Raw genomic sequence first — 27,938 nt, 5'->3', positions numbered from 1 at the left:
TGTGGATCATTGACAGGATTAACGAGTCTCTTCCCTGCACTGGCAGGATGCAGTCAAGGTGTCGATCATTGACAGGATTAACGAGTCTCTTCCCTGCACTGGCAGGATGCAGTCAAGGTGTGGATCATTGACAGGATTAACGAGTCTCTTCCCTGCACTGGCAGGATGCAGTCAAGGTGTCGATCATTGACAGGATTAACGAGTCTCTTCCCTGCACTGGCAGGATGCAGTCAAGGTGTCGATCATTGACAGGATTAACGAGTCTCTTCCCTGCACTGGCAGGATGCAGTCAAGGTGTGGATCATTGACAGGATTAACGAGTCTCTTCCCTGCACTGGCAGGATGCAGTCAAGGTGTGGATCATTGACAGGATTAACGAGTCTCTTCCCTGCACTGGCAGGATGCAGTCAAGGTGTGGATCATTGACAGGATTAACGAGTCTCTTCCCTGCACTGGCAGGATGCAGTCAAGGTGTGGATCATTGACAGGATTAACGAGTCTCTTCCCTGCACTAGCAGGATGCAGTCAAAGTGTGGATCATTGACAGGATTAACGAGTCTCTTCCCTGCACTGGCAGGATGCAGTCAAGGTGTGGATCATTGACAGGATTAACGAGTCTCTTCCCTGCACTAGCAGGATGCAGTCAAAGTGTGGATCATTGACAGGATTAACGAGTCTCTTCCCTGCACTGGCAGGATGCAGTCAAGGTGTGGATCATTGACAGGATTAACGAGTCTCTTCCCTGCACTAGCAGGATGCAGTCAAAGTGTGGATCATTGACAGGATTAACGAGTCTCTTCCCTGCACTGGCAGGATGCAGTCAAGGTGTGGATCATTGACAGGATTAACGAGTCTCTTCCCTGCACTGGCAGGATGCAGTCAAGGTGTGGATCATTGAGGGGATTAACGAGTCTCTTCCCTGCACTGGCAGGATGCAGTCAAGGTGTGGATCATTGACAGGATTAACGAGTCTCTTCCCTGCACTGGCAGGATGCAGTCAAGGTGTGGATCATTGACAGGATTAACGAGTCTCTTCCCTGCACTGGCAGGATGCAGTCAAGGTGTGGATCATTGACAGGATTAACGAGTCTCTTCCCTGCACTGGCAGGATGCAGTCAAGGTGTGGATCATTGACAGGATTAATGAGTCTCTTCCCTGCACTGGCAGGATGCAGTCAAGGTGTGGATCATTGACAGGATTAACGAGTCTCTTCCCTGCACTGGCAGGATGCAGTCAAGGTGTGGATCATTGACAGGATTAATGAGTCTCTTCCCTGCACTGGCAGGATGCAGTCAAGGTGTGGATCATTGATGGGATTAAACTCACTTGTTCTTGACGCCCGAGGCCTCTGTGTAACCATGACTCCACACAGCAGGCCCACCAGAAGCCTCATTCGATGTAAAGGTTGGAGGCGGATCAATACGGAAGCAGCGGATATTACTGAAGAAATAAACAAACAAACAAGAAGACAGACTGTTACTTACAAATCCCTGTATCGTATCAAGGCAAGATCCATGAACTATGAACAGTATTCCATATAGGCTATTTCACAAGGGAGTGGATTCTCTCGTATATAATGATTAGATCAGCGATTCCCAACCTTTTGCGACTCATGGCCCATGGAAATCTCAAAAATGTTCAAAAATGCCCACTTTGGACCATAAACAGTACGGAGGCCAAATAGTGTTCTCAGAGAACTTTTTTATTTTAACAATAAAAGGAGCTGTCCATCAGCAACACACAGAAATCAGAAACTAAAGTGAGGGGCTGCCTGCAATGGGCTAGTTAATGAATAATTGATTACACATTAAATAATGGTATCATTCAACAATGGAGAAATGCATTCTCATTAGGGATGTTCATCAATTATCGAAAATCGATAATCGATCGTTAAGGATTGGAATCGATCCTGTGGCATTTGGATCGATTTTTTAATTATTAAATTTTTTTTTTTTTTTTTTTGGACTAGGTTTGGGTGGAATTCGTTCCTCCTCGCCCCACTCCATTGCACAGCCGACTAACGTGAGGTGGAGCTTCATATAGTCTCTAGTTTTCTGGCTGGGCATGGGCCTTTGTGCCAACAAAACTGTTTTAAACATGGGAAATTCACACCGGCATGCGCCGGGGACAGCAGTGTTGGAGAGGAGACACATTGAAATAAAGAGTTCATTGAGGAGAACACGTTGTCTTTCGTATTTTCTGCCATAGGCATTCATTTTGTAAAAAAAAAAAAAAAAAAAAAAATTGAAAATATTGAAAATATTGAAAATTTTCTAAGTATTAATAAAATCGATGATCGATAATTGATCGTTAATATTCACCGATTATCGATTTTGGAAATTTTTCAAAATGAACATCCCTAATTCTCATAATAATAATAATATATATATATTTTAATTGACAAAGATTGTAATGTTTTGGCGGCCCTACTTGCAATACATTCGCGGCCCACAGGTTGGGAATGGCTGGATTACTGTAGAATCTAGATTATATCGGTTGAGTAGATGCAACTTTAATGAGGAAATTGTGTTATTGTAACAGCAAATAATAGGATAAAACAGAGAAAATCTAAATAAGAACATATTTTACATACAATATATGGAAATGAAAGCACATAATATGATGTGCAAAATGTGCATATCCACATTAACAAGACAGACAGCAAAAAGCAGGCAGGGAATGATGATGCCATACTTGAGCTGCTCGAGCGTCTTGTGGTCCAGGTTGAGACGAGGGTTTCCGGTCAGGTCCAGCTCCTGGAGCTTGGGAGGCAGATTCTCCGGCAGCGTGATCTCACTCAGCTCGTTGCAGCTCAGGTCCACACACTGACCACACAGGAGAAGGTGTTAATACTCTCTCTCACACACACACACACACACACACACACACACACACACACACACACAGCTGTCACCACCACTGGCGCTTACTTTCATCTCCATCAACTGCATGACCTCGGGGAAGACTTCGATGGCGTTGGAGTGGGCGATGAGCGTGTGCATGCGCCGACAGTTCATGATGGTGGTGGGCACGCTCTTCAGCATGTTCCCGCTCAGGTCCACCTCCTCCAGCTCCTCCAGCTTGGCCATTTTACTGAAGGTAAGAAAGAGCAGTGGGTGAGTTTACAGAGCGGTGAGGTAAGAGCAGTGGGTGAGTTTACTGAGCGGTGAGGTAAGAGCAGTGGGTGAGTTAAGTGTGTAAAATGTGAGTAGTAACAGAGAGTGTGAGTAACCCGGCTGGCTAGCTGAGTGAGAGCGTGTGAATGAGACTGTGTGCACCAGTGTTTTGTAGTCGAGTCGGAGTCCTGGACTCGTTTTCAGGACTCGACTTGGGCACTGATGACTCGGACTTTGACTTGGACTCGAACATTCATGCATTCGGACTCAGAGGTTGAAGATGAGGACTAGGACTTGTTAATTGATAAAGACTGTTTTTTGTTTTGTTTTGTTGTTGTTGTAATAGGCCCTAATAATTAAATTAAATTAAATTAAATAATAAATAATAAGATTTTGATAACTATATTAATACCATTAATACATTTCGTGCAAGGGCAGGCATGTGTGTGTAACTCTGGACTCTTACTCAAACACTGGGGACTCGAGACTCGACCTCGAGATATAGTGACTTGACTACAACACTGCGGTGTCACACATAAACAATCCCTCACCTGCCCTGGAAGGTCTGGAGGTGGTTGTAGGCCATGTGCAGCACTCGGAGGTGTGTGTGTGTGTGTGTGTGTGGTCTTACCTGGCTGGGAAGGTCTGGAGGTGGTTGTAAGCCATGTGCAGCACTCTGAGGTGTGTGTGTGTGTGTGTGTGTGTGTGGTCTTACCTGGCTGGGAAGGTCTGGAGGTGGTTGTAAGCCATGTGCAGCACTCGGAGGTGTGTGTGGCCCGTTAGCAGGGGAACACACTTGTCTGTCAGCCGGTTATTGGTCAGGTACAGCTCCTGGAGGATGCTGTGGCTCTCCTCCGATAGGCTGGATGGAGGCAGGTGCTCCAGCTTGTTGGCTGATGCGTTCACAGATCGCAAACTGTAAGGGAAATTGAGGGTTCAGATTGTTTTGTAAGACTAGAGTAACACTCAAAATACACACACACACACACACACACACACACACACACACACACACACACAAATGATGAACTTGAGGATTGAATAGGGCTGGGAAATATATATATAAAGGCTAATAATAGAACAGCTAGAACAGTCAGTTCAGAAAATTACATCACTTTACTCTAATGCAGCCTTTAAAACCAGGAAAAGATAACCCTTATGCCATATCACCATATTACAATATCTGAAATCTAAGTGATTATATATCCACATTACTGATGATTATTTATCAAAAATATCATTGTGTAAAATACTATTTTGTGAACGCACCAATAGTCATCCCTACAATATTGTCGCAATATCGATATGGAGGTATTTGTTTTTGATTTTGTCCATAATATCAACCAGCCCTAGGTTTGAATAACAATGGCAAAAACAAGAGTGTACAGTGAGTGTTGCACGCTCAGTGAATTCTTAGTGAATTCTGACTCTTTGCCACCATCAAAATCTATCATTTGTGCCTGATTGTTATATGGTGTGCAAGCATTTCCCTGATCTGGATGTCTTTATTATCACACACACCTGCAAAAAATATAATAAAATAACCTTGGACACTTCCGAATGTACCTTCAATCTGATTCATAATTCCCATCCACCATCTTAATAGGTTTGTATTTTTCCTATATTTAATCTTCCTTTTGAAAGACGTTTGGTGCCGTATCTGATGAAAGCAAATCACCTGCAGGCCAAGGTTAATGTTTACCTGTCAGATTTGAGGAACAGGTTGCAGGGCAGCTCCACCAGTTGATTGTGCTGTACGTCTAAAACCTCCAGCAGAGGGCGCTCCACCCTTTCTGGCAGCTTCTGCAACTGGTTGTGTCCTGCACTCAGCTTCCTCAGACTGTTGCTGCATAGCAACCTGCGGCACCAAGAGCACAGACGGATGGGTCACTACCAGAACATCAACGATAAATTGACGTGCTCGACTGAGTCTCCAGTGGTGCATTAGTGTGAGTGAGAGAGAGAGAGAAAGAGAGAGTGAGAGAGAGAGAGAATCAAACTGGTGAGCTGGTGATGCACGAGTCGTCCGCACAAGAGATGTGTGGCTTGTGGAGGAGTGGACTCTAAGTGAAGTGGATGGAAATAGGCATGGAAATGAGGATAGCACGGGGGAGGAGGATGGGAGCGATGAGGATGTGAAAACAGAAAATAGCAGCGCCTCTAGTGGAGCCTGCAGCTGAAATTCATCATCTTGACACTTACTGGGTAAAAAATAGATCTGCAGACAATGAGCAAGAGATAGGGAGAGAGAGAGAGAGAGAGAGAGAGAGAAAGAGGGAGAGAGAGAGGGAAAGAGAGGGAGAGAGAGAGAGAAAGAGGGAGAGAGAGGGAGAGAGAGAGAGAGAGAAAGAGGGAGGTGGGGAGAGTCGGCGTGAGACACAGAGAAGAGGAAGTGAGCTGCATCTCAAGTGACCTTTTTAAGAGGCTACAGTATATAAAGAGGGAGAGAGTAGCAGAAGGCTGTGGAGCGTACATGCTAAGCTATCCATGTGATTTACGAGACTCTATGGGGGATATACTGTATGACTGGCCGGGGGTGAGTTAGGGAGAGCTAATGCAGGTATTCGATTCACAGGTGGTGTTACGAACACTTTGGCGAGAGAGGCGGAGTCTCACCGTGCCGGGAGCTCGCTGATGAGGTTGTGGCTGATGTCCAGAACTTCCAGTTTCTTCAGCTCACACAGCCAGTCTGGCAGAGACTCCATACGGTTCCTACAGGGAGAGGGTTGATGATGACAACTTCTGCACTGTTTGCATAACAAGGAATATAATCCTCCTCTAAGTGGGGAAACACATGTATTTGGATTCCCAAGAGAGCGGCCCTACAAAGGACAAAGGCACCGACTTCAATGTCGGTCGAGAATTGGATTTGGTCAATTCTGTTATGTTACTGTATAGACTTGTTTTATCAGCGGGGGTAGACAACATAGGGGAAAATAATTACAACAATTGACCCGGAGACCTTCACTTGCTGTAGCTTGCCTTTGTTGCACCGCATCGTGAAATAAATTGCACCTCTATGGTTGTTTTGTGTGACTGCGATGTAAAACAGATGTCATTTTCAACATGTTTTTTTTTTACTTTAACTTTGATAGTGAACAGCAATAAAAGTAGGTTAACATATTTTGTCAGCGACTGTATTTTGCTTTGCCTTTTGCATTGACCATAAGAGGCAGGCTACCGCATCGAGCTAAATGTATACTCGCCGTGCGCTAGGTGCTACGCCGCGAACAATCAAAAATTTGACGCCCCATCGGGGCGATGCAGCTGACGTGAACAGCGTAAGTTCACTATAATGTAAATGGGGAGATAACAGGAGAGAGTGAAAGCTATGAGCAGGTATATGCACTACATTCTCTCCTTGAGCTAACGTCTAGTCATTAAAATCATAGTGAAATCGCACGATTACTCATTTTGCTGGGGACTCCCCTGCGCCCCCCTCGTCAAGCTCCAGTCCAGGCTCACGCTGAAGCACGTTTGTTGGGTGAGTCAAAGGTTAGGGTTAATAAGATTAAAGAATAACACTTTGTATGTGGAAAAAACACCCATACTTTCTAAGAACTTCTTCCAAGCTGTTTGTCTTGGCAGTAACAAACCCCCCCCCCCCCCCCTCCCCCAGTTTCACACTCAGCAGGTACTGACTGCCCATTTCCTGTTGTAGGGCAGAGAGGACATACAAGCCATGTTGTCAAAAATAGTGTTTTTCAGGTTCCAATTGGTGCTGTGTGTGTACATGTGTGTGTACATGTGTGTGTGTGTGTGTGTGTGTGTGTGTGTGCGTGTGTGCGCGTGGTTTTGGGATTTTGCTCACCTCGAGATGTCCATGTAGCTGAGATTGGAGGGTACAGGGCTGACATCCAGCTGTCGTAGCTCTGTAGGGAGACATCCAAACACATGAACCTACAGTCACAGCAAGGACAAATGGGGTGTACTGCAAAAGCAGCTAGATGGAAAACAGAGAGAGAGAGAGAGAGAGAGAGAGAGAGAGAGAGAGAGAGAGAGAGAGGAGAGAGAGAGAGAGAGAGAGAGAGAGAGAGAGGAGAGAGAGAGGGAGAGAGAGAGAGAGAGAGAGGGAAGGATGGGGGGGGGGGGGTGAGAGTGATGATAAAGCTAGAGAGAGATGATGCAGAGACAATGAGACAGCAGCGCTGAGCAGCATGTGGAGAGAGATAGATGGGGCGCAATAAAAGTCGTACAGGAAAAAAAGCAAGGAGGAGTGAGATCTGTGAGGTGAGTAATGCTGAGAGGTGCAGAGGAAATGGATTCTTCTCAGCAGCAACAAGACAACAGTTCCAATTTAGAAACTGGTGATATGGAGGGGAGAGGGGGAGGGGGGGGGGGAGGAGGGGTGTGTGTGTGTGTGCCTTGTCTAACCAGGCACGTCTCCCCCTCGCGGGGCGCTGCCGGCCCGGGCCGACCCACCGTTGTTGCAGGCGTAGAGGCCTTTGAGCAGGCCGCCCTTGGCCTTGAGGCTGGAGATGCGGTTCCTCTCGCAGTGCAGCACCTCCAGCCGGGGGAAGAGGGAGGCGTCCAGGGCCTCCAGCCTGTTGTCCCTCACGTCCAGCTGGGTCACGTGTCTCAGCAGGTCCGGCTCGTCGGGCACCACCACCGAGATCTTATTCAGCCTGACAGAGGGAGAGGAGAGGGGGCACAGGGTCACTGCGCCTGCATCACACACACCCGCACGGCCTTGCTCTTCAACAGGGGAACATGCCTTGGGTGATATGGTTGAGATGCTGCGTGCAGCTTCTGGAGTTTTCTTTGAAGTTCGGCATTGTACAGTAACTAATAACAATGATGAATCAGTCAATAAGTATAATAATATTAAGAACTCCTCGCTGTCAGGTGAAAAGAAGCGGCTGGCGACTGCATGTGTATCGGAGGAAGCATGTGCGCGTCTACAGCTCTCCCCAGATCAGCAGAGGAGGTGGAGCAACGACCGCAGGACAGCAGGGGGAATTGGCCGAGTATAATTGGGGAGAAAGCGGGGGGAAATCCGACAAAAAAATAATAATAATAATAATTATGAATCAGTTTTTTATTTATACAGTGGGTGGTTGATTTTTTTCCGCCATTTAGAGTAAACTACGGTACTGATCAGTAGTCTGTCACCTACTGCCGATGTCTTCCGAGTAAGTATCAAATGATTTACAAGTACCTATATTAAAGACATGTAAGACAGATATCTGACTCTGTTTCATCAATAATGAATAAGCCTTGTGACTGATCCACTATGCGCCCAGTGCATGTATTCATAAAGTGACAAGTGCCTACTGACTTGACACTTGGCACGTGTTCACGCCTCTCTCTTTCTGCTAAAGAGCGGAAAAAGCAGCTGCAGTTGTGAGAAGAGAAAAGACGAGTGTAAGCACACATCAGCATTAACGCTAACAAATGATCTTTGTCCTGGAGGGTGCAAACACCATGTTGGAGCGCACAGTTTGACTGACTCTGTCTGTCAGCAACGTGCGGAGGAAGTGATGTATTAACTGGAGAAATAGTGCAAGTCACTCCAGCCCTGCGCTTTGCTGAACAACGGGAAGAGGATTGATGGCGTCACTATGGGCAAATGATTTCCTGACTCCGTGCTGACAGGCTGTCTAATACAGTTAGACTTTCCTCTCACTGTTTTCCTTTTGCTCATTAGATGGAGAACACGTGTTATCAGTACAATGCTTTTGGCATGAGTAGGGACGACAGCAGATACAAACAGGCAGTGTGTGCCCCCCCCCAAAAAACAACAACAACAACAACAACAACAACACTATCACATTTAATCCTAAAAAAAATCAACACTATCACATGTTAATCCTAAAAAAAAACAATTAACCAATTACAACCTTGTGGGATGAATAAAGTTGTTTGAAGTTTGAAGACATGCAACAGCGATTGCCTCGGTTGAAAAAAACGATTGACGAAGTCCAACGATTAGCCAATGAATGCCGAGGGGGAGTAACAATTAGCCAATCAGCGGCAATAAACAGCGCAATGGGTGGGGCTAACGCCAGACGTGAAAGACGCTGCTATCGAGGCTGTTTTAAATCGATTCAAAGTACTACTTACTTTGAAATCCGAAGAGAATTCCGCTTTGAAGGCATTCATTCGAAAGGGAGATTTTTTTTTTTTTTTGCGTTCTCCCGATTGGATTGCGGAGATATTTTGGTGTCTTGTGATTGGTTAGGGAAAACGGAATTCCCCCAGGGGGATTTCCCCTATGGAAATCGGTTAGAGTGGAGGCGATGTCAGACTACTAGAAGATGGAAATGGAGTGTAACGAGTTGACATTTCAGTCTGATATCCGGTTATCATAAAAGCACATCTCATGGTGGAAGAATTAATGATCAGCAGCAGCAAAACAAGTTCTAGCCTGAGGGGAAAATAAGCCAATAACAAGAAAAAGTCCTGATGAAGGTTTCGTGCGCACACATCTGCCCCCGTCTGCGTACCGTAGGTCGATGTGTTTGACGCGGAGCAGCCTGAAGCTCTGCAGGGTGAGGGTGTCCAGGCTGTTGCCCGCCATGCACAGCTTCTCCATGGAGCCCAGCCTCTCCAGCACCTGGGGCACGTGGCTCAGCTGGTTGAAGGACAGGCCCAGGTAGCTCAACCTCTGGAGGGACCCCAGCTCATTGGGCAGCTCGCCCAGACAGTTGCCATCCAACAGGAACGTCTGCAAACTGGGAGAGGAACGAGAGGTGATGGGGACACGTTACTGCGTGTGAACGGGCGGCCTGTTTTCACCTGATTCGTGAAATAAGTGATGTGCAATAGTGTTTTCACTACATTGTTTTCTTTATTTGCACCTATAGAGTGGCTCAAGAGCTCTATATGTGTGGTGGCATGCAATAACCCTTCACATGGTGAAAATTAGACTTTAAAATGTTTTGCTATTTCCTTAAATTGGAAACTATCCCCTATATATAACTTTTCGAATGACAGAGATAGCTACTCGCAGATCAAAAGTTATCGAGTATTTTTAATGCTATGTGTCTAAAAGTAAAATGTGAGATAAATGGTCTTAAACAGTCCGCAACATTGCATTTTCTACTGTGACATTCCCCCAAAAACCCATAAATAAAAACACTCTTCTCTTTTGTTTCACGAAAAGAATCATTGACCATGACGAACTACGGAGCTGAAACTAACCAAATCACTCAAAATCCCCAAAATCCCTGCAAAACTCATTTTCATGACCTACTGTTGGCTCAATGCCAACAATGTGTAGCAGCGACATCATGCGAAGGCTTCTCCCAGCAGCCCCGCCACACATATGCTGCTGCTCAGTCATTATTAGAAACTGTTCAACAGTTTCGGTATCTCTAATCAGCATTGGTTAATGTCCAGCAGATGGCAGTAACGGCACAAGGGCCCTACTGGCCACTTGAGGAATTCACAGGCATTCCACATCATTCCCGCAGATTAAATGAGAGGAGAACACAGAAATTCTCCTTGTCTCAGTTTCATTCGTGCAGGTCTTTTGCACGGCAACTCCGCCTACCCCACACACACACACACACACACACACACACACACACACACACACACACACACACACACACACACACACACACACACACACACACACACACACACACACACACACACACACACACACACACACACACACACTTCATGAAGCGCATCACTTCTTGCTTGCAGTATTTGGTCTAACAGAAATGCCTCTACAGTACGCCTGGTTTAGAATGAAGGATTGAGATCGGTTTGAAGCTAATGTCCCATTATCTAATCACGTTCTAAATTATCTAATCACGTTCTAAATTAGGCACGAGGCAGAGACATATCTGACCTGGGAGGATTCTGAGCTGGTCAACATCTGTCAGCACGTACCCAGCGTCTAAATCAGCACCTCACACTAAGTATGCATCCTGTATATTGTAATACTTCTGAAAATACTTCACCTCAACTGACACTCATTCCTGTGCATATAGCCTTAGGACAGGAATAATACTGGCTTATTATTGAATAATAATGAATTACCCGAGCCGCAGGCCATGACTTCATTTACATGTTACATAACATTTTTGGCATTTTACACTCTTACCCAGAGCCGCTTACAATAAGTGAAACAGTAGGAAAATCACCAACACTGCAGTGCAAGCAGGCCATACTGAGAGCCATGGTAAACAGAGACAAAATATGCCTGCTCCTTAGTTTCCGTCTCTATTTTCTTTATTCTCGTAGCCTCCACGTTCGCCAAAAATGTCTACCTTGCAGCGTTGGTTCTCTGAGATTGTTAAACAGATGCAAAATGGTAAGATAATAATGACCGTGTTTTGAACCAGTTTTTGTGTTGAAACTCTAGCTGAAGTTTTTCTTCTTCTTTTTTTTAACTCTGACAGAGCTCTTGATAGGAATATGTTTGCCAGAGCTAAAACTGAGTTTAGATGTACTTGACATTTGTATTGGAGCAAAACAGGCTTGTGTTTAGAGTTATGGAGCAATAATAACAATTAAAAGAGAACATTGTCCATCTAGAATTGCTACTCTTCAAGAATATGACTTTAAAAGAAAAAAAAAAAAACGTTTGAAGGGCCCTAAAAAGTTGCATAGTAAACTTTTAACGTACACCTATGTTGTTGTTGTTGTTGTTGTTTTTTTCTGATTACCCCATTTTCTCCCCAATACTTGGCCAATTCCGCCTGCTGCTCTGGTCGCTGCCCCACCCCCTCTGCCGATCTGGGGAGAGCCGTTACACACACGCATGCTTCCTCCGATACATGTGCAGTTGCCATCCGCTTCTTTTCACCCGACAGCGGGGAGCTTCACCGGCAGGACGTAGCACATGGGAGGCTCACACTATAATTCCCACGAGTTCCCTTCCGCCCTGAACAGGCACCCGGACCGACCAGAGGAGGCGCTAGTGCAGCGACCAGGACACATACCCACATTCCGCCCCCCCCCCCGCAGTCAGACACAGCCAATCGTGCCTGTATGGATGCCCGACTAAGCCGGAAGGTAACACGGCGGTGCGAACCTGCAACCCTCGTGTTGGTAGGCAGGGAATCTACCGCTGCACTACCCGGACGTCCTATGCCTATTAGGGGTGTCAAAATTAATTGTATAATCGATGCATCGCAATGCGGACGTGTGAATCGAATCGAATCGAATCGTTGACAGATGAGTCGTTGAATCGTTTATGTTTACATTTCTGTTGACATTCAGATTTTAAAGCACTTTAAAGTAAAAAAGGGACTTGATATTTATCTGACTGCTTGTATTAATCGATGAAAAAGTAGCCATGTGCAGTAATAGTACAGAAAATTGAGGATTTGATACTTGGAGCTGCAATACTGTTGGAGCTGTATCGAGATGCATCGTGGAATCGAAACGAATCGAATCGTTGACAGATGAATCATAATCGAATCGAATCGTGAGGCCAGTGAAGATTCACCATGTTTTAAGATGTCACAGAAGCCAGTGATTCTGCAGGCGACGTTACACAGCAGAAGTCTGTGTGATGCTAACACCTGCCAGAGGCTAACATCACAGAAAAGAAACACCCAGGGAGCGTGCACATTTGAACTCTGCACTCCTATATCTCCTCACTGACTTCCTGCTGGTACCTACTTGCTCATGGATCCCACAGAGCTGGGGATGGAGGCCAGGTAGTTACAGCTGAGGTTGACCTCCGTCAGGGTGGGGATGTCGCAGATGGCCAGAGGGAACTGGCCCAGGTGGTTGTTGGACAGGTTGAGGCTCCGCAGGCGAGAAAACCTGCGAAGGGAAGAAAAGACAGGGTGAGAGATGGGGAATGAGTTAATAATAATAAGCATACAAAAGGAAGGTAAAAGGAAGAGAAGAGAAGAGAAGTGAAGTGAAGAGAAGAGAGAATTGAAGAGAGGAATTGTATCTTGTCAACATTAAAATTGCAAGAGAATAGAATATATCCATGAATACATTCATAACTAATGTAGCAAAGTATGACTTGTGCATATGCAAACAGCTGAAGATCATGTAACCTACAGTAGACCATCACAGCCCACATCTGGGGAATAGACAATTGCCAAAGACATATGAAACAGGACCACAGTGATGCATGTGGGAGCCAAAAACATCATATTTACAGCCACCATAAGGTACTGTGTCGTTTTAAGGGTTAACACTGAAAGACGCATGGTCAGATTCAACACGCCCATAAACAAAACAGCTTCCATAGTAGTGTAGACCAGGCCTTCACTTTTTGACTGTTGCACAAACAAGTGCAGCATTGACGGCTGTGTTATTCATTCAAACACCAGCGGCCAGTGGCATTTGGCGTAGTGTCCCAGGGTAGAGCAGTGACCTTCAGAGGGTGGGGGGGGGGTAAGGGAAAGAACCCAGAGCCCTGAGCGGGGCAAAGGACTCTCTCTCTCTCTCTCTCTCTCAGAACACATATAAACACACACACTCGGCTATCACCATCATGCACACAGAGAGCTATGGCAGGCCTGAGGTGTGGCAGTGTGCCATGTTAGCACCGTGGGCTGCCTGATAGCAAGGCTGCAGCAGCTGCTACAACTGGCAATACTTGATTTCACTCTGTGTGTGTACACACACACACACACACACACACACACACACACACGCACACACACGCACGCACGCACACACGCACACACACACACACTAAATTGTAGCAACCAAGACGTCAGTGCTATTGATTTGGGTGGTGGAGTAAGTCCAGCTGAGGGTTCCTCCTGTAGGGAGTGCAGAGGAAGGGGAGGAGGGGGGATCACCCTCTGCAATCTGCTGACTAATGATGCTCCTGTAATTCCCCCTTCGCACACTAGTGTCATTCTTGTCCTTTGATTTACTCCTACAGGTTAGGAGGAAGTTGCTCCTCATTCTCTTCACTCTCTCACACACACCTTTCCTCTCTCTCTTCACTCTCACACACACCTTTCCTCTCTCTCTTCACTCTCTCACACACACACCTTTCCTCTCTCTCTTCACTCTCTCACACACACCTTTCCTCTCTCTCTCTCTTCACTCTCACACACACCTTTCCTCTCTCTCTTCACTCTCTCACACACACCTTTCCTCTCTCTCTCTCTTCACTCTCACACACACCTTTCCTCTCTCTCTCTCTTCACTCTCACACACACCTTTCCTCTCTCTCTTCACTCTCTCACACACACCTTTCCTCTCTCTCTCTCTTCACTCTCTCACACACACCTTTCCTCTCTCTCTTCACTCTCTCACACACACCTTTCCTCTCTCTCTCTCTTCACTCTCTCACACACACCTTTCCTCTCTCTCTTCACTCTCTCACACACACCTTTCCTCTCTCTCTCTCTTCACTCTCTCACACACACCTTTCCTCTCTCTCTTCACTCTCTCACACACACACCTTTCCTCTTTCTCTCTCTCACACACACACCTTTCCTCTCTCTCTCTCTTCACTCTCACACATACAGTACACACACACACACACACACACACACACACACACACACACACACACACACACACACACACACACACACACACACACACACACACACACACACACACACACACCTTTCCTCTCTCTCTTCAATGTCTCACACACACCTTTCCTCTCTCTCTCTTCACTCTCTCACACACACCTTTCCCCTCTCTCTCTCTCTCTCACACACACACACACACACACACACCTTTCCTCGCTCTCTCTCTTCTTTAATTCCCCCCCCCCCCCCGTAATTTTTTATCCCATTTTTATCCCCCATTAGTGCTCATTTTAATTTATTTATCCTGGTTGCTGCTCCACCCTCTGCCGATCTGGGGAGAGCCGAAACTGGCTCCATGCTTCCTCCGAGACATGTGCAGTTAGCCAGCCGCTTCTTTTCACCTGACAGGGGAAGCTTCACCGGTAGGACATAGCACGTGGGAGGATCATGCTATTCCAACGAGTTCCCCTCCCTCCGAACAGGCTCCCTTAACGACCAGAGGAGAAACCACATTAGCAACCAGGATATTGCATGTTTTGGTGAAGGGGCTTCCTATATGAGGGAAAACCCCGGGAGGCACGGGGAGAACATGCAAACTCCACACAGAAAGGCCCTTTTGAGGACCCCACCCGGGCGGTGGGCACTCGAGGACATGCGGACGGGCACGCATTCCTTCAGCGTTCACAGCGTCCCAGGTGGGAATCGAACCCAGGACCTTCGAGCTGTGAGGCGACAGCGCTTACCACTGCACCACCGTACCCCCCTCGCTCTCTCTCTTCCCTCTCTCTGTCTTTGCGTGTCTCACTCTGGTCGCTCGCCCCTTATTCTCCACCACTTCCCTGTCCTTCTCGTTCCATCCTCAGGCCGACCACGTCACTAAACCTGCCTTCTTCCACCTCAGAAACATCTCTGTCCTCGCTCTGCCCTCATCACTTCTCAGACTCCACCACCACTGCAATATAGCATCCTCTACGGCTCAGCCAACACAGTCCTCAATCAACTTCAATACGTCCAGAACTCTGCTGCCCGCCGGCTCACCTCCACCTGTCACCCAAAACACATCACCCTCACCTCACAAACTTCACTGGCTCCCGGTTCAATACAATTCTACTGCCCACCTACAAAGCCCTAAACAACCTGCACCCCCTCCCCGACCTCTCGCCCCCCACCCCTATTTGTGGCTTCAGATGCAAACAGTCTGAAGACCCCCACGACCACAAGCTCCAGACCTGGGGGGCCACAGGGCCTGCTCGGCTGCTGCACCCCCCCCCCCCCCCCCCCCCACACACACACACACACACACACTGCCATCCTCCAAACAGGCCCTCAATAATAATAATAATAATTATTATTATATATATATATTTTTAATATAAACTATAAATATGTAAATAATAAACACGGAACCATGGGTTCAATCGTATGCATGGAACTGGAGCCGTTCCCCTCGGTGAGCGCGCTGGCGACCTCTGTCACGCAGAAGTGCATGCTGGGAAGGCGGCTCCAGAGCCACAAGAAAGGGTTGGCATCCCACACAACTGATTCTCCATATCTGATTGGCAAGTGAGCCAGCAGTTAGTATCTCGCCAGGGAGAGAGAGAGAGAGGAAGGGGGGAGACAGAGAGAGAGAGAGAGAGAGAGAGGAAGGGGGGAGACAGAGAGACAGAGAGAGAGAGAGAGAGAGAGAGAGAGAGAGAGGGGAGGCAGGTACACACATTCCAATCCACCCGGACAAACACATAGCACTCTGACCCCATGTTAGACGTTAGGGAAGGGCAATATTCATGATGAAAACATAAACAGACACTCAGATGAGCACACGCACCAAAGCTGTGTGCAGACACACACACACACACACACACACACACACACACACACACACACACACACACAGCCACAGTCATGGTGGTTGCTGCACACGGAGCGTACAAAGAGACATTTGTGTTATGATGTCACTGACTTGAGCTGCTTTGGCGTCAAGTCTCCAAGCCTGTTCTCAGCTCACTCTTCTTCTCTTCCCTCTGTTCTCAGCTCACTCTTCTTCTCTTCCCTCTGTTCTCAGCTCACTCTTCTTCTCTTCCCTCTGTTCTCAGCTCACTCTTCTTCTCTTCCCTCTGTTCTCAGCTCACTCTTCTTCTCTTCCCTCTGTTCTCAGCTCACTCTTCTTCTCTTCCCTCTGTTCTCAGCTCACTCTTCTTATCTTCCCTCTGTTCTCAGCTCACTCTTCTTCTCTTCCCTCTGTTCTCAGCTCACTCTTCTTCTCTTCCCTCTGTTCTCAGCTCACTCTTCTTCTCTTCCCTCTGTTCTCAGCTCACTCTTCTTCTCTTCCCTCTGTTCTCAGCTCACTCTTCTTCTCTTCCCTCTGTTCTCAGCTCACTCTTCTTCTCTTCCCTCTGTTCTCAGCTCACTCTTCTTCTCTTCCCTCTGTTCTCAGCTAACTCTTCTTCTCTTCCCTCTGTTCTCAGCTCACTCTTCTTCTCTTCCCTCTGTTCTCAGCTAACTCTTCTTCTCTTCCCTCTGTTCTCAGCTAACTCTTCTTCTCTTCCTTCTGTTCTCAGCTAACTCTTCTTCTCTTCCCTCTGTTCTCAGCTCACTCTTCTTCTCTTCCCTCTGTTCTCAGCTAACACTTCTTCTCTTCCCTCTGTTCTCAGCCAACTCTTCTTCTCTTCCCTCTGTTCTCAGCTCACTCTTCTTCTCTTCCCTCTGTTCTCAGCTCACTCTTCTTCTCTTCCCTCTGTTCTCAGCCAACTCTTCTTCTCTTGCCTCTGTTCTCAGCTCACTCTTCTTCTCTTCCCTCTGTTCTCAGCTAACACTTCTTCTCTTCCCTCTGTTCTCAGCTCACTCTTCTTCTCTTCCCTCTGTTCTCAGCTAACTCTTCTTCTCTTCCCTCTGTTCTCAGCTCACTCTTCTTCTCTTCCCTCTGTTCTCAGCTAACTCTTCTTCTCTTCCCTCTGTTCTCAGCTAACTCTTCTTCTCTTCCCTCTGTTCTCAGCTAACTCTTCTTCTCTTCCCTCTGTTCTCAGCTAGCTCTTCTTCTCTTCCTCATTACTGACCTCTTTTCCCCTCATGCTGGGTCAAATATGGATGAGCCTGCTTATGCTTGGCACAAAACCCGGACGCTATACCTCACTTGACCAGCAGGGGTGCTGTGTATCAAACAGATCAACCACTCGGATTCAAAGCTAGTGAGCGGTCTCCCGTCCTCGTCTTTTCCCGCTGGTAGTAATTATCATCCTCAGGATTAGTCAAACAAAAGACATGATCACAGCGGCATCCTACCATCCTGACCGCCTACTCCTTCACAGTATCCAAAGAAGAAGAGACAAACATACGCAGATGCATGTAAGAGAAATACATGTACACACGCAGTCATACAGTTCACACACCCCTGCTGTCAACGCAGAGAGCCACAGTGCCAAGACTCTGTATGCACTGAGCCCAGATCTGTAGCCTGCAGCCACTGTTTCTGTTGCACACAAGCAACCAAGTCTTCTCTCTCTCTCTCTCTCTCTCTCTCTCTCTGTGTCCCTCTCTCTCTCTCTCTCTCTCTCTCTCTCTCTCGCTGTGTCCCTCTCTCTCTCTCTCTCTCTCACTGTGTCCCTCTCTCTCTCGCTGTGTCCCTCTCTCTCTCTCTTACTGTGTCCTTCTCTCTCTCTCTCTGTGTGTTCCTCTCTCTCTCTCTCTCTCTCTCTCTGTCCCTCTCTCTCAAACACACACACACACACACACACACACACACACACACACACACACACACAATGCCCCACTATCCAAGCATTTCCATCACACAGAACCCGGCATTAGAGGCACGCAACATTCACACACACCAAGTTAAATGGTGAATAATCTTCTGGCCAGAATCTTGAAGAAGAAAAGCTGTGACAGGCATGCATGCAGTGTGCACACACACACACACACGCACGCAGACACACACGCATGGACACACGTGTCGTGCACGCACGCAGACACACACGCACATGCACGCAGACACACGCGCACATGCACGCACGCACACACACACACACACACACACACACACACGTGTGTGCACACACGCACACACACACGCACACACGCACGCACGCACACACACACACACACACACACACAAACATCTTGGCTGTGGGCTTTAATCTGGGGCCATGATAAGCATGCAGCAGATGGTGCCCAGAGAGAGAGAGAGAGAGAGTGAGGGAGGCCAGAGAGAGAGAGAGAGAGAGAGAGAGAGAGAGAGAGGGAGGCCAAAGAGAGAGAGAGAGAGAGAGAGAGAGAGAGAGAGAGAGAGAGAGGGAGAGGGAGGCCAGGCATATTAAAAGCTTCCCTGCAGACACATCCACCCCTCTGGGCTCTGTCCAGACATTGGACTCGACTCGTCTGGTCTGGCCTGGTCCAGCATGGCCTTGGCCAGCCTCTCTGGGCCCTGCATGGTAATGGCCCTGGTCCTAGACAGCACAGGTCGATGGCCTGCAAACTGTGGGCCATTGCAAAAGCTGTCCTCCTAATCAGCCAGCCGTCACCTGCCATGTCCAGTGAAGCCTGGCTGCATCAGTGGACAGTCTCTTCCCAGCTCTGTCCAGAGCTCGTAACACCACATCCCAGCCTGTCTGTCTCAGCCCAAACACCACAGCCCTGTCTGTCTGCCTGTCTGTCTGTGCCTGCCTGTCTGTCTGCCTGCCTGTCTGTCTGTCTGTCTCAGCATCCGGTCAGATCCGAAGTGCATCCTTCAATACGAAGCCCGAGCAGCATCCATGAGTACGCACACAGAGGAGCAATAGGTTGTACTTACATTGTGCTAGAACAGCTGAGCTAACGACATCCTAAGCCTGTTGTTGTCTTTGTAGAAACAATGCTAACTTTTCCACTTTGGCAATTAACTTTATATTGTCCATCTCGCATCAAAGCAATGATTTCTTTATTTAATATTTTTCTCAGCTAGTGTCATCACTCTCTTTCTCTCTCTATTTCAATCGTAATGTGACATTTACATCGGTGCACATGAATACGCTATGCTTACAGCCAGATTAAATTCAGCTTTGCTAAATCTTGTTAAAGCAGCTACGAGCAAGATTTTCGATTGTTATTAAACAGTCTAAATTTAACACATTGACTGCCAGCCGTTTTTTTTTTACTGTAGGTAGCTTCTGCCAGGCCTTTTTTTGAGGATTCTGGCTCATTTTACAAGAGCCGAGCATAATTTTCTGGTTGGACTTTGTGAACACAAAGTTCAGAAAAGTACTAATAGAATGTGTGCTTTCTCTGTCTAAAAGAGTTAGTTTGTAGAGTTAGTAGTTATGTAGATATTAGCCGTTGAGTACAGCATGGTTTCAGCGTCTGGAAATTTATTCAGAGATAAATGGCTTTTTGTGAAATTCGATAGAACAGTCACTTTAACCATTCATTTTTGGCATCAGTAAGACCGTCAGACATTCTAAACAATAGTTTTGAACAGTAATTTCCTCCATAACAACAGGAAACACCCCTCTCATTCAAACTCCTCCCTCCGTGTGTCTTCTCCTCCTTCCTCCTGGCTCTACAGCGGGCGTGTCAGAAGCGCGTTGCTGCTGCCTGCCTGCCTGCCTGCGTGCCTGCCTGCCTGCTTGCCTGCGTGCGGACGCTCCTTGTGCGAGTCAAGATGGGCCGGGGAATGCGTGGGCGATGGGCAGATGTTGATTCTGGCCTTTCTGAGGTGTTTCAAAGTGTGTTTCACCTATAATCTATTTTGCAAATCGCTCTCCGCTCTCTGTGTGCTGCTGCCTGCGCGGCCGCTCTCGGGCAAGACAAGTCTGGAATGGATTACTGTAAAATCGCCTCGCCATTTCCTTGAATGGCTTGCTCCCGCGGCAGTTTTTTCTTTGATTTCGCTCGTCTGGGGGAGCACTGTCAACACTTAGTGGGTCGGTAAAATAGATTATACACATTCAATACCTCCAATAATTGTATAGGAGACGTAAAAGGGATTGATCAACGCCCCACCGTCAAAAAAAAAAAAAACGATTTTTTTGACGACTCAACTCGTCGCTGGCAGTGAACAGCTGGATTGTGTTTGACGACTCAACTCGTTCTTGGCAATTAACGTGTTAATATCAATGCATCACATCTTACCTCTAATAGTAGACGAGACCAACGCAGAGTAGTCTCGCTTGAACCCCGAGTGAATCGGCCAGTGTTAGTCTCTCTGTGGCCAGGGCAGATCAGGAAGTGAAATGAAACGGTTTGCAGCAGCCACTTCAGCCATAACCACAAAATAACTTCCAAAAAATCTGTTAGAATATAACGAGAGATGTTCGCGAGAGTATGCATGGGGTTCTCCTTGTTTATGGTATGTTGCTAGGCAGCGCGAACGGGGGAATGCAGGCAGCAGCGTTTCACTTCCGGGTTTCACTTCCGGGTTTAGCCGGTCCGGCGGTAAGGAGAGAGAGAGAGAGCGCCCCCTGTTGACGCGAGTTTAGACAGACACAGACTTAAGAGAGCAATCTCCGATTCACACGGCTTTGGTCTCAGCTACTATTATAGGTAAGATGTGATGCATCAATATTGTAATTATACTGTTTAATAACAATCGAAAATCTTGCTCGTAGCTGCTTTAATGCGAGTCTTCACCAGATCAGCCAATCCCAAATCTAACCCCAATAAGGTGTTCAGACAAGTTCACTAGGGGTGGGTGATATGGCCCTAAAAACAAATCACTATATTTTAGGGTATTTTTTGACAATATGACAAAATACTGAACAATTTTTCTATTATTAGTGGCCGGGCCAGCGAAGCGGCAGGGCCACTTATTGTATTTGCCTGTATTATTATTTTTCTTCTCCCGGGAAGTTCGACTTCCCATGGAGGAAAACTAACCAAACTATGCACAAAGGTCCAGTCCCATGCCAAACGTCTTTGACACAAATTTGGGGCCAATAGTCCTAACGGTGGCACTACAGCGACCGTCTAAAGTTTCAAACTTTAAAAATTCATAAAAAATCAGGCATACGTGCTACGGCTTTGCAACTTTCACCCAAATGTGCGCCTAAATGAGGGGAATGCAACCTATGGCCAATTATGAAGTCTAAAGACTGCAAAACTGCAAAAACGAATGAAACCCTACTCCTCCCACATTTTTTCTTCAAACGACACCAAACTTCAGCCTCTGCATCGTTAGACTGTCCTACACAAAAGTATCAAAACAGATTTTCGATCAGTCAAAAATTGAGCCCACAGTGCATCAAAACGTTGAATTCTGGCCCCGTGTATAGCCTAATTACCTTAATTACCTATGGCAATTAGGTTGTATTTGTGATGTCATCAGTCAGTCAAGCAATTGTGATGCCATCACTGATGTCACTCGAGCAATTGTGATGTCATAATAGCTCAAAGCCTTGAGACTTGCCCAGCCACGACCCATTGCTGCGCAGCAGCCACTTTTTGGCGCGTAATAACTCCCACAATTTCTGCGCCACATAGACATGCCCGAACTCAAAACATGTGGCTTATTGAGGACAGGTGTGCTATGACTTTTCTAAGGGTTTGGTCAAGTGGTTTGGCACTTCTTTTGAATGGACCCAGACCCGGCCGGGTCCGGGTCGGAACCTCGGGTATTCGGGGGGTCAGGCATACCCGAAGACCTCTAGCTCAAAGCCTTGAGACTTGCCCGGCCACGACCGATTGCTGCGCAGCAGCTATAATTAATTTTAGTTTTATATGTCAGCATAAACGTAACCGTTTGCCTTCAAATATTCAAATATTACTGTGGTTTGTTGTACATGCTCTTTTGCAACCAAGCCACTTCCACAATACTGAAGCCACTCCCCTTTTTGGAATCAACTCGACCGTGATGCCACTTTCAGCCATGCTTGTTGTTGCTGCGCACACGTCATACCGTTACGCAGCATAACGGTATGACGTCATTACATCAACAAGTCGGAATATTATCATGATATCACAATATGAATTTTCTGATGATATGAATAGGAATTGTAACAATATATAGATAATGATACGATATGGCACACCCCTACATCACTCTTGTCCTCACAGCACCCTGAACTCTCTCCTGACCCTGCAGCACTTCCTGGAGCCTATATAGGCTGTTCAGAGGAAGTGAGCACTGATGAGAAGTGACCAGAGCATATCATCTATCGCTTCTCATTAGCCTCTCTGCCCCTTCCTCCTCGCGGCCTGGCCTCAGGTGTGTCTGTGTGTTGGCCTCAGGTGTGTCTGTGTGTTGGCCTCAGGTGTGTCGGCCTCAGGTGTGTTTGTGTGTTGGCCTCAGGTGTGTCTGTGTGTTGGCCTCAGGTGTGTCGGCCTCAGGTGTGTGTGTGTTGGCCTCAGGTGTGTCTGTGTGTTGTCCTCAGGTGTGTCTGTGTGTTGGCCTCAGGTGTGTCTGTGTGTTGGCCTCAGGTGTGTTTGTGTGTTGTCCTCAGGTGTGTTTGTGTGTTGGCCTCAGGTGTGTTTGTGTGTTGGCCTCAGGTGTGTCTGTGTGTTGGCCTCAGGTGTGTTTGTGTGTTGTCCTCAGGTGTGTCTGTGTGTTGTCCTCAGGTGTGTCTGTGTGTTGGCCTCAGGTGTGTCTGTGTGTTGTCCTCAGGTGTGTTTGTGTGTTGGCCTCAGGTGTGTTTGTGTGTTGGCCTCAGGTGTGTCTGTGTGTTGGCCTCAGGTGTGTTTGTGTGTTGGCCTCAGGTGTGTTTGTGTGTTGGCCTCAGGTGTGTTTGTGTGTTGTCCTCAGGTGTGTTTGTGTGTTGGCCTCAGGTGTGTTTGTGTGTTGTCCTCAGGTGTGTTGTCCTCAGGTGTGTTTGTGTGTTGGCCTCAGGTGTGTTTGTGTGTTGTCCTCAGGTGTGTTGTCCTCAGGTGTGTTTGTGTGTTGGCCTCAGGTGTGTTTGTGTGTTGGCCTCAGGTGTGTTTGTGTGTTGTCCTCAGGTGTGTTTGTGTGTTGGCCTCAGGTGTGTTTGTGTGTTGTCCTCAGGTGTGTTGTCCTCAGGTGTGTTTGTGTGTTGGCCTCAGGTGTGTTTGTGTGTTGGCCTCAGGTGTGTTTGTGTGTTGTCCTCAGGTGTGTTGTCCTCAGGTGTGTTTGTGTGTTGGCCTCAGGTGTGTTTGTGTGTTGGCCTCAGGTGTGTTTGTGTGTTGTCCTCAGGTGTGTTGGCCTCAGGTGTGTTTGTGTGTTGTCCTCAGGTGTGTTGTCCTCAGGTGTGTTTGTGTGTTGGCCTCAGGTGTGTTTGCTCGTACCTCTGCAGCGGCTGCAGCCGCTGGTCGGCGGGCAGGAAGTTGTGTTTGAGGTTGAGGTGGGTGAGGTCTTGGCTGTAGAACAGGTTAGGAGGCAGCTGCTCCAAGCTGCAGCACGACAGGTCCACTGAGTTGATCCTCTGGGACACCATCTAGAAGGAGGCGGGAGAAGTACACACATTCTTTACTAGCAGAAGTTAAAAAAAAGATGGGTAAAAGTACTGATCAACTTGTTAGTAACCAAAAAAGTATGGGTTCTGAAATGGACTTAAAAGTATAAAAGTTCTTCTAGAAAGCTAACTGAAACTCATGTCATAGTAATATAATTCGAACACTATTAAATTTAAAAGATCCCCTCCAAACATGTTTGAAGATGTATAAAAAAAAAACTCTACTTTGATTAATAATGTGTGTGCTATGGTTTTCCCATAAAAAAGTTCAATTATGTAATTAAAATCCTTAAAATTACATCTACTCCTTCTCCCTCATTAGGCTACATTGTTGATGTGATGTGACACACTACACTAGAGAGAGAGAGAGAGAGAGAGAGAGAGAGAGAGAGAGAGGCAGTCAAGCGAGCTAGAAGCATGCATGGAGAGAGGGGGCGGTAGCAGCGTGGAAGTGTGAGACGAGAGAGACAGACAAACGTTACATCGTTTTTATCTGTCGTGACGTGCATTAGAACTAAAGTAACAAGCCTGTTTGACGTGCATTAGAACTAAAGTAACAAGCCTGTTTGACGTGCATTAGAACTAAAGTAACAAGCCTGTTTGACGTGCATTAGAACTAAAGTAACAAGCCTGTTTTCAAAATGTACGGAGTAGAAAGTACAGATACTTTAAGTACAAAATGTGGGGGCGGGGTGGGCAGAAAGAGGAGGAGAGGTGACAGAGAAAGAGAAAGGGAGACCTGGAGTTAGAACAGGATTATCTCTTTACAGAGAGAGAGAGAGAGAGAGAGAGAGAGAGGGAGTGTGTGTGTGTGTGTGAGAGAGAGAGAGAGAGAGAGAGAGAGAGAGATAGTGTGTGTGTGGCCTGCCCTCAAGAGGTCACTCCCCAGCCAATCGACTTAGGATTAGAGAGTCAGGGAGAGAAGGCAAGGGAAAGTCTGACAGGTTAGCGTTAGCACGCGGCGCCTCTGATCTCGCGTTACACACTACATCACTGTCTCGCCTCATCAATAACAGGTGCGTTCAGTAGTTAAACCTGGAATCACCTGTCAGTCAAATTTTACGAGACTTTGAAAGCGGACTCCTAACTAAACTGAGACGACAGCGTAAACTGTCAGCCTGAGCCTCGAGCGAGCGAGCAGGTTACAACTGAACCTGAGCCTCGAGCGAGGTTACAACTGAACCTGAGCCTCGAGCGAGCGAGCGAGGTTACAACTGAACCTGAGCCTCGAGCGAGCGAGCGAGGTTACAACTGAACCTGAGCCTCGAGCGAGCGAGCAGGTTACAACTGAACCTGAGCCTCGAGCGAGCGAGCGAGGTTACAACTGAACCTGAGCCTCGAGCGAGCGAGCGAGGTTACAACTGAACCTGAGCCTCGAGCGAGCGAGGTTACAACTGAACCTGAGCCTCGAGCGAGCGAGTGAGGTTACAACTGAACCTGAGCCTCGAGCGAGCGAGCGAGGTTACAACTGAACCTGAGCCTCGAGCGAGCGAGGTTACAACTGAACCTGAGCCTCGAGCGAGCGAGGTTACAACTGAACCTGAGCCTCGAGCGAGCAGGTTACAACTGAACCTGAGCCTCGAGCGAGCAGGTTACAACTGAACCTGAGCCTCGAGCGAGCGAGGTTACAACTGAACCTGAGCCTCGAGCGAGCGAGGTTACAACTGAACCTGAGCCTCGAGCGAGCGAGGTTACAACTGAACCTGAGCCTCGAGCGAGCAGGTTACAACTGAACCTGAGCCTCGAGCGAGCGAGGTTACAACTGAACCTGAGCCTCGAGCGAGCGAGGTTACAACTGAACCTGAGCCTCGAGCGAGCAGGTTACAACTGAACCTGAGCCTCGAGCGAGCGAGGTTACAACTGAACCTGAGCCTCGAGCGAGCGAGGTTACAACTGAACCTGAGCCTCGAGCGAGCGAGGTTACAACTGAACCTGAGCCTCGAGCGAGCAGGTTACAACTGAACCTGAGCCTCGAGCGAGCGAGGTTACAACTGAACCTGAGCCTCGAGCGAGCAGGTTACAACTGAACCTGAGCCTCGAGCGAGGTTACAACTGAACCTGAGCCTCGAGCGAGCAGGTTACAACTGAACCTGAGCCTCGAGCGAGCGAGGTTACAACTGAACCTGAGCCTCGAGCGAGCAGGTTACAACTGAACCTGAGCCTCGAGCGAGCGAGGTTACAACTGAACCTGAGCCTCGAGCGAGCAGGTTACAACTGAACCTGAGCCTCGAGCGAGCGAGGTTACAACTGAACCTGAGCCTCGAGCGAGCGAGGTTACAACTGAACCTGAGCCTCGAGCGAGCGAGCAGGTTACAACTGAACCTGAGCCTCGAGCGAGCAGGTTACAACTGAACCTGAGCCTCGAGCGAGCGAGGTTACAACTGAACCTGAGCCTCGAGCGAGCAGGTTACAACTGAACCTGAGCCTCGAGCGAGCAGGTTACAACTGAACCTGAGCCTCGAGCGAGCGAGGTTACAACTGAACCTGAGCCTCGAGCGAGCAGGTTACAACTGAACCGACTCCAGCCTTTCAGAGCAAAGTCAGCTGGAGGCTCGGCGGGACAGTCGGGACAGGGGCCACGCGCGTGCTGCCTCTCTCCAAGCTTCTATTCTGAGTGGCCCTCTGGGCCCCCGGTCACACGCATGTCCCTGATAATATTTAGAAAAGAGGTTTTCTGGCTATGGCCTATTTGAGTTCAAATGACAGAGAGAGAGAGCGAGGGAGAGAGAGAGAGAGATAGAGAGACACTAGCGGTGTTTATGCATGTGTGACGTGTTTGTGTATGTGTGCACCCAGAGACTCTTGGGTGATATACAGCAGAGTGGCTCCACATCAGTCCAATGCGGGGCAGTGCAATCAACGTGAGTGGAGTGCCATATTTTACCATTTCAACTTGCACTCACCCGTGCTGTGATGTAGCGTTCAGCTGAAGTGTAAACACACCCGTGCTGTGATGTAGCGTTCAGCTGAAGTGTAAACACACCCGTGCTGTGATGTAGTGTTCAGCTGAGGTGTAAACACACCCGTGCTGTGATGTAGCGTTCAGCTGAGGTGTAAACACACCCGTGCTGTGATGTAGCGTTCAGCTGAGGTGTAAACACACCCGTGCTGTGATGTAGCGTTCAGCTGAGGTGTAAACACACCCGTGCTGTGATGTAGCGTTCAGCTGAGGTGTAAACACACCCGTGCTGTGATGTAGTGTTCAGCTGAGGTGTAAACTCACCCGTGCTGTGATGTAGTGTTCAGCTGAGGTGTAAACACACCCGTGCTGTGATGTAGCGTTCAGCTGAGGTGTAAACACACCCGTGCTGTGATGTAGTGTTCAGCTGAGGCGTAAACACACCCGTGCTGTGATGTAGTGTTCAGCTGAAGTGTAAACACACCCGTGCTGTGATGTAGGGTTCAGCTGAGGCGTAAACACACCCGTGCTGTGATGTAGTGTTCAGCTGAGGTGTAAACTCACCCGTGCTGTGATGTAGCGTTCAGCTGAGGTGTAAACTCACCCGTGCTGTGATGTAGTGTTCAGCTGAAGCGTAAACACACCCGTGCTGTGATGTAGTGTTCAGCTGAGGCGTAAACTCACCCGTGCTGTGATGTAGTGTTCAGCTGAGGCGTAAACACACCCGTGCTGTGATGTAGTGTTCAGCTGAGGTGTAAACTCACCCGTGCTGTGATGTAGTGTTCAGCTGAAGTGTAAACTCACCCGTGCTGTGATGTAGTGTTCAGCTGAGGTGTAAACTCACCCGTGCTGTGATGTAGCGTCCAGCTGAGGCGTAAACACACCCGTGCTGTGATGTAGTGTTCAGCTGAGGTGTAAACACACCCGTGCTGTGATGTAGGATTCAGCTGGGTGTAAACACACCCGTGCTGTGATGTAGCGTTCAGCTGAGGTGTAAACACACCCGTGCTGTGATGTAGTGTTCAGCTGAAGTGTAAACACACCCGTGCTGTGATGTAGTGTTCAGCTGAGGTGTAAACACACCCGTGCTGTGATGTAGCGTTCAGCTGAGGTGTAAACACACCTG

The 27,938-nt window shown here is 47.8% G+C and overlaps 1 protein-coding gene across 1 annotated transcript in view; it reads right to left on the bottom strand.

Annotated features, from left to right (window-relative positions):
- phlpp1 (PH domain and leucine rich repeat protein phosphatase 1) overlaps nucleotides 1-27,938 on the bottom strand; it is a gene marked incomplete at its 5' end in the record, with an annotated part of 95,021 nt that overhangs the window by 6,767 nt on the left and 60,316 nt on the right. Inside the window, 11 exons of the mRNA XM_083653748.1 lie at nucleotides 1,327-1,440; nucleotides 2,695-2,825; nucleotides 2,931-3,093; nucleotides 3,832-4,032; nucleotides 4,819-4,974; nucleotides 5,733-5,828; nucleotides 6,928-6,988; nucleotides 7,539-7,741; nucleotides 9,563-9,790; nucleotides 12,702-12,848; nucleotides 23,747-23,895. Of these exons, the coding sequence (XP_083509874.1) occupies nucleotides 1,327-1,440; nucleotides 2,695-2,825; nucleotides 2,931-3,093; nucleotides 3,832-4,032; nucleotides 4,819-4,974; nucleotides 5,733-5,828; nucleotides 6,928-6,988; nucleotides 7,539-7,741; nucleotides 9,563-9,790; nucleotides 12,702-12,848; nucleotides 23,747-23,895 (1,649 nt within the window). The remainder of the gene's footprint in view (nucleotides 1-1,326; nucleotides 1,441-2,694; nucleotides 2,826-2,930; nucleotides 3,094-3,831; nucleotides 4,033-4,818; nucleotides 4,975-5,732; nucleotides 5,829-6,927; nucleotides 6,989-7,538; nucleotides 7,742-9,562; nucleotides 9,791-12,701; nucleotides 12,849-23,746; nucleotides 23,896-27,938) is intronic.

This window comes from Poromitra crassiceps, assembly GCF_964638095.1.
Source record: "Poromitra crassiceps genome assembly, chromosome: 17".
In the NCBI taxonomy this organism is placed as follows: Eukaryota; Metazoa; Chordata; class Actinopteri; order Beryciformes; family Melamphaidae; genus Poromitra; species Poromitra crassiceps.
The sequence above is the reverse complement of the archived record's forward strand: the minus strand, read 5'-3'. Positions and strand labels throughout refer to the sequence as shown.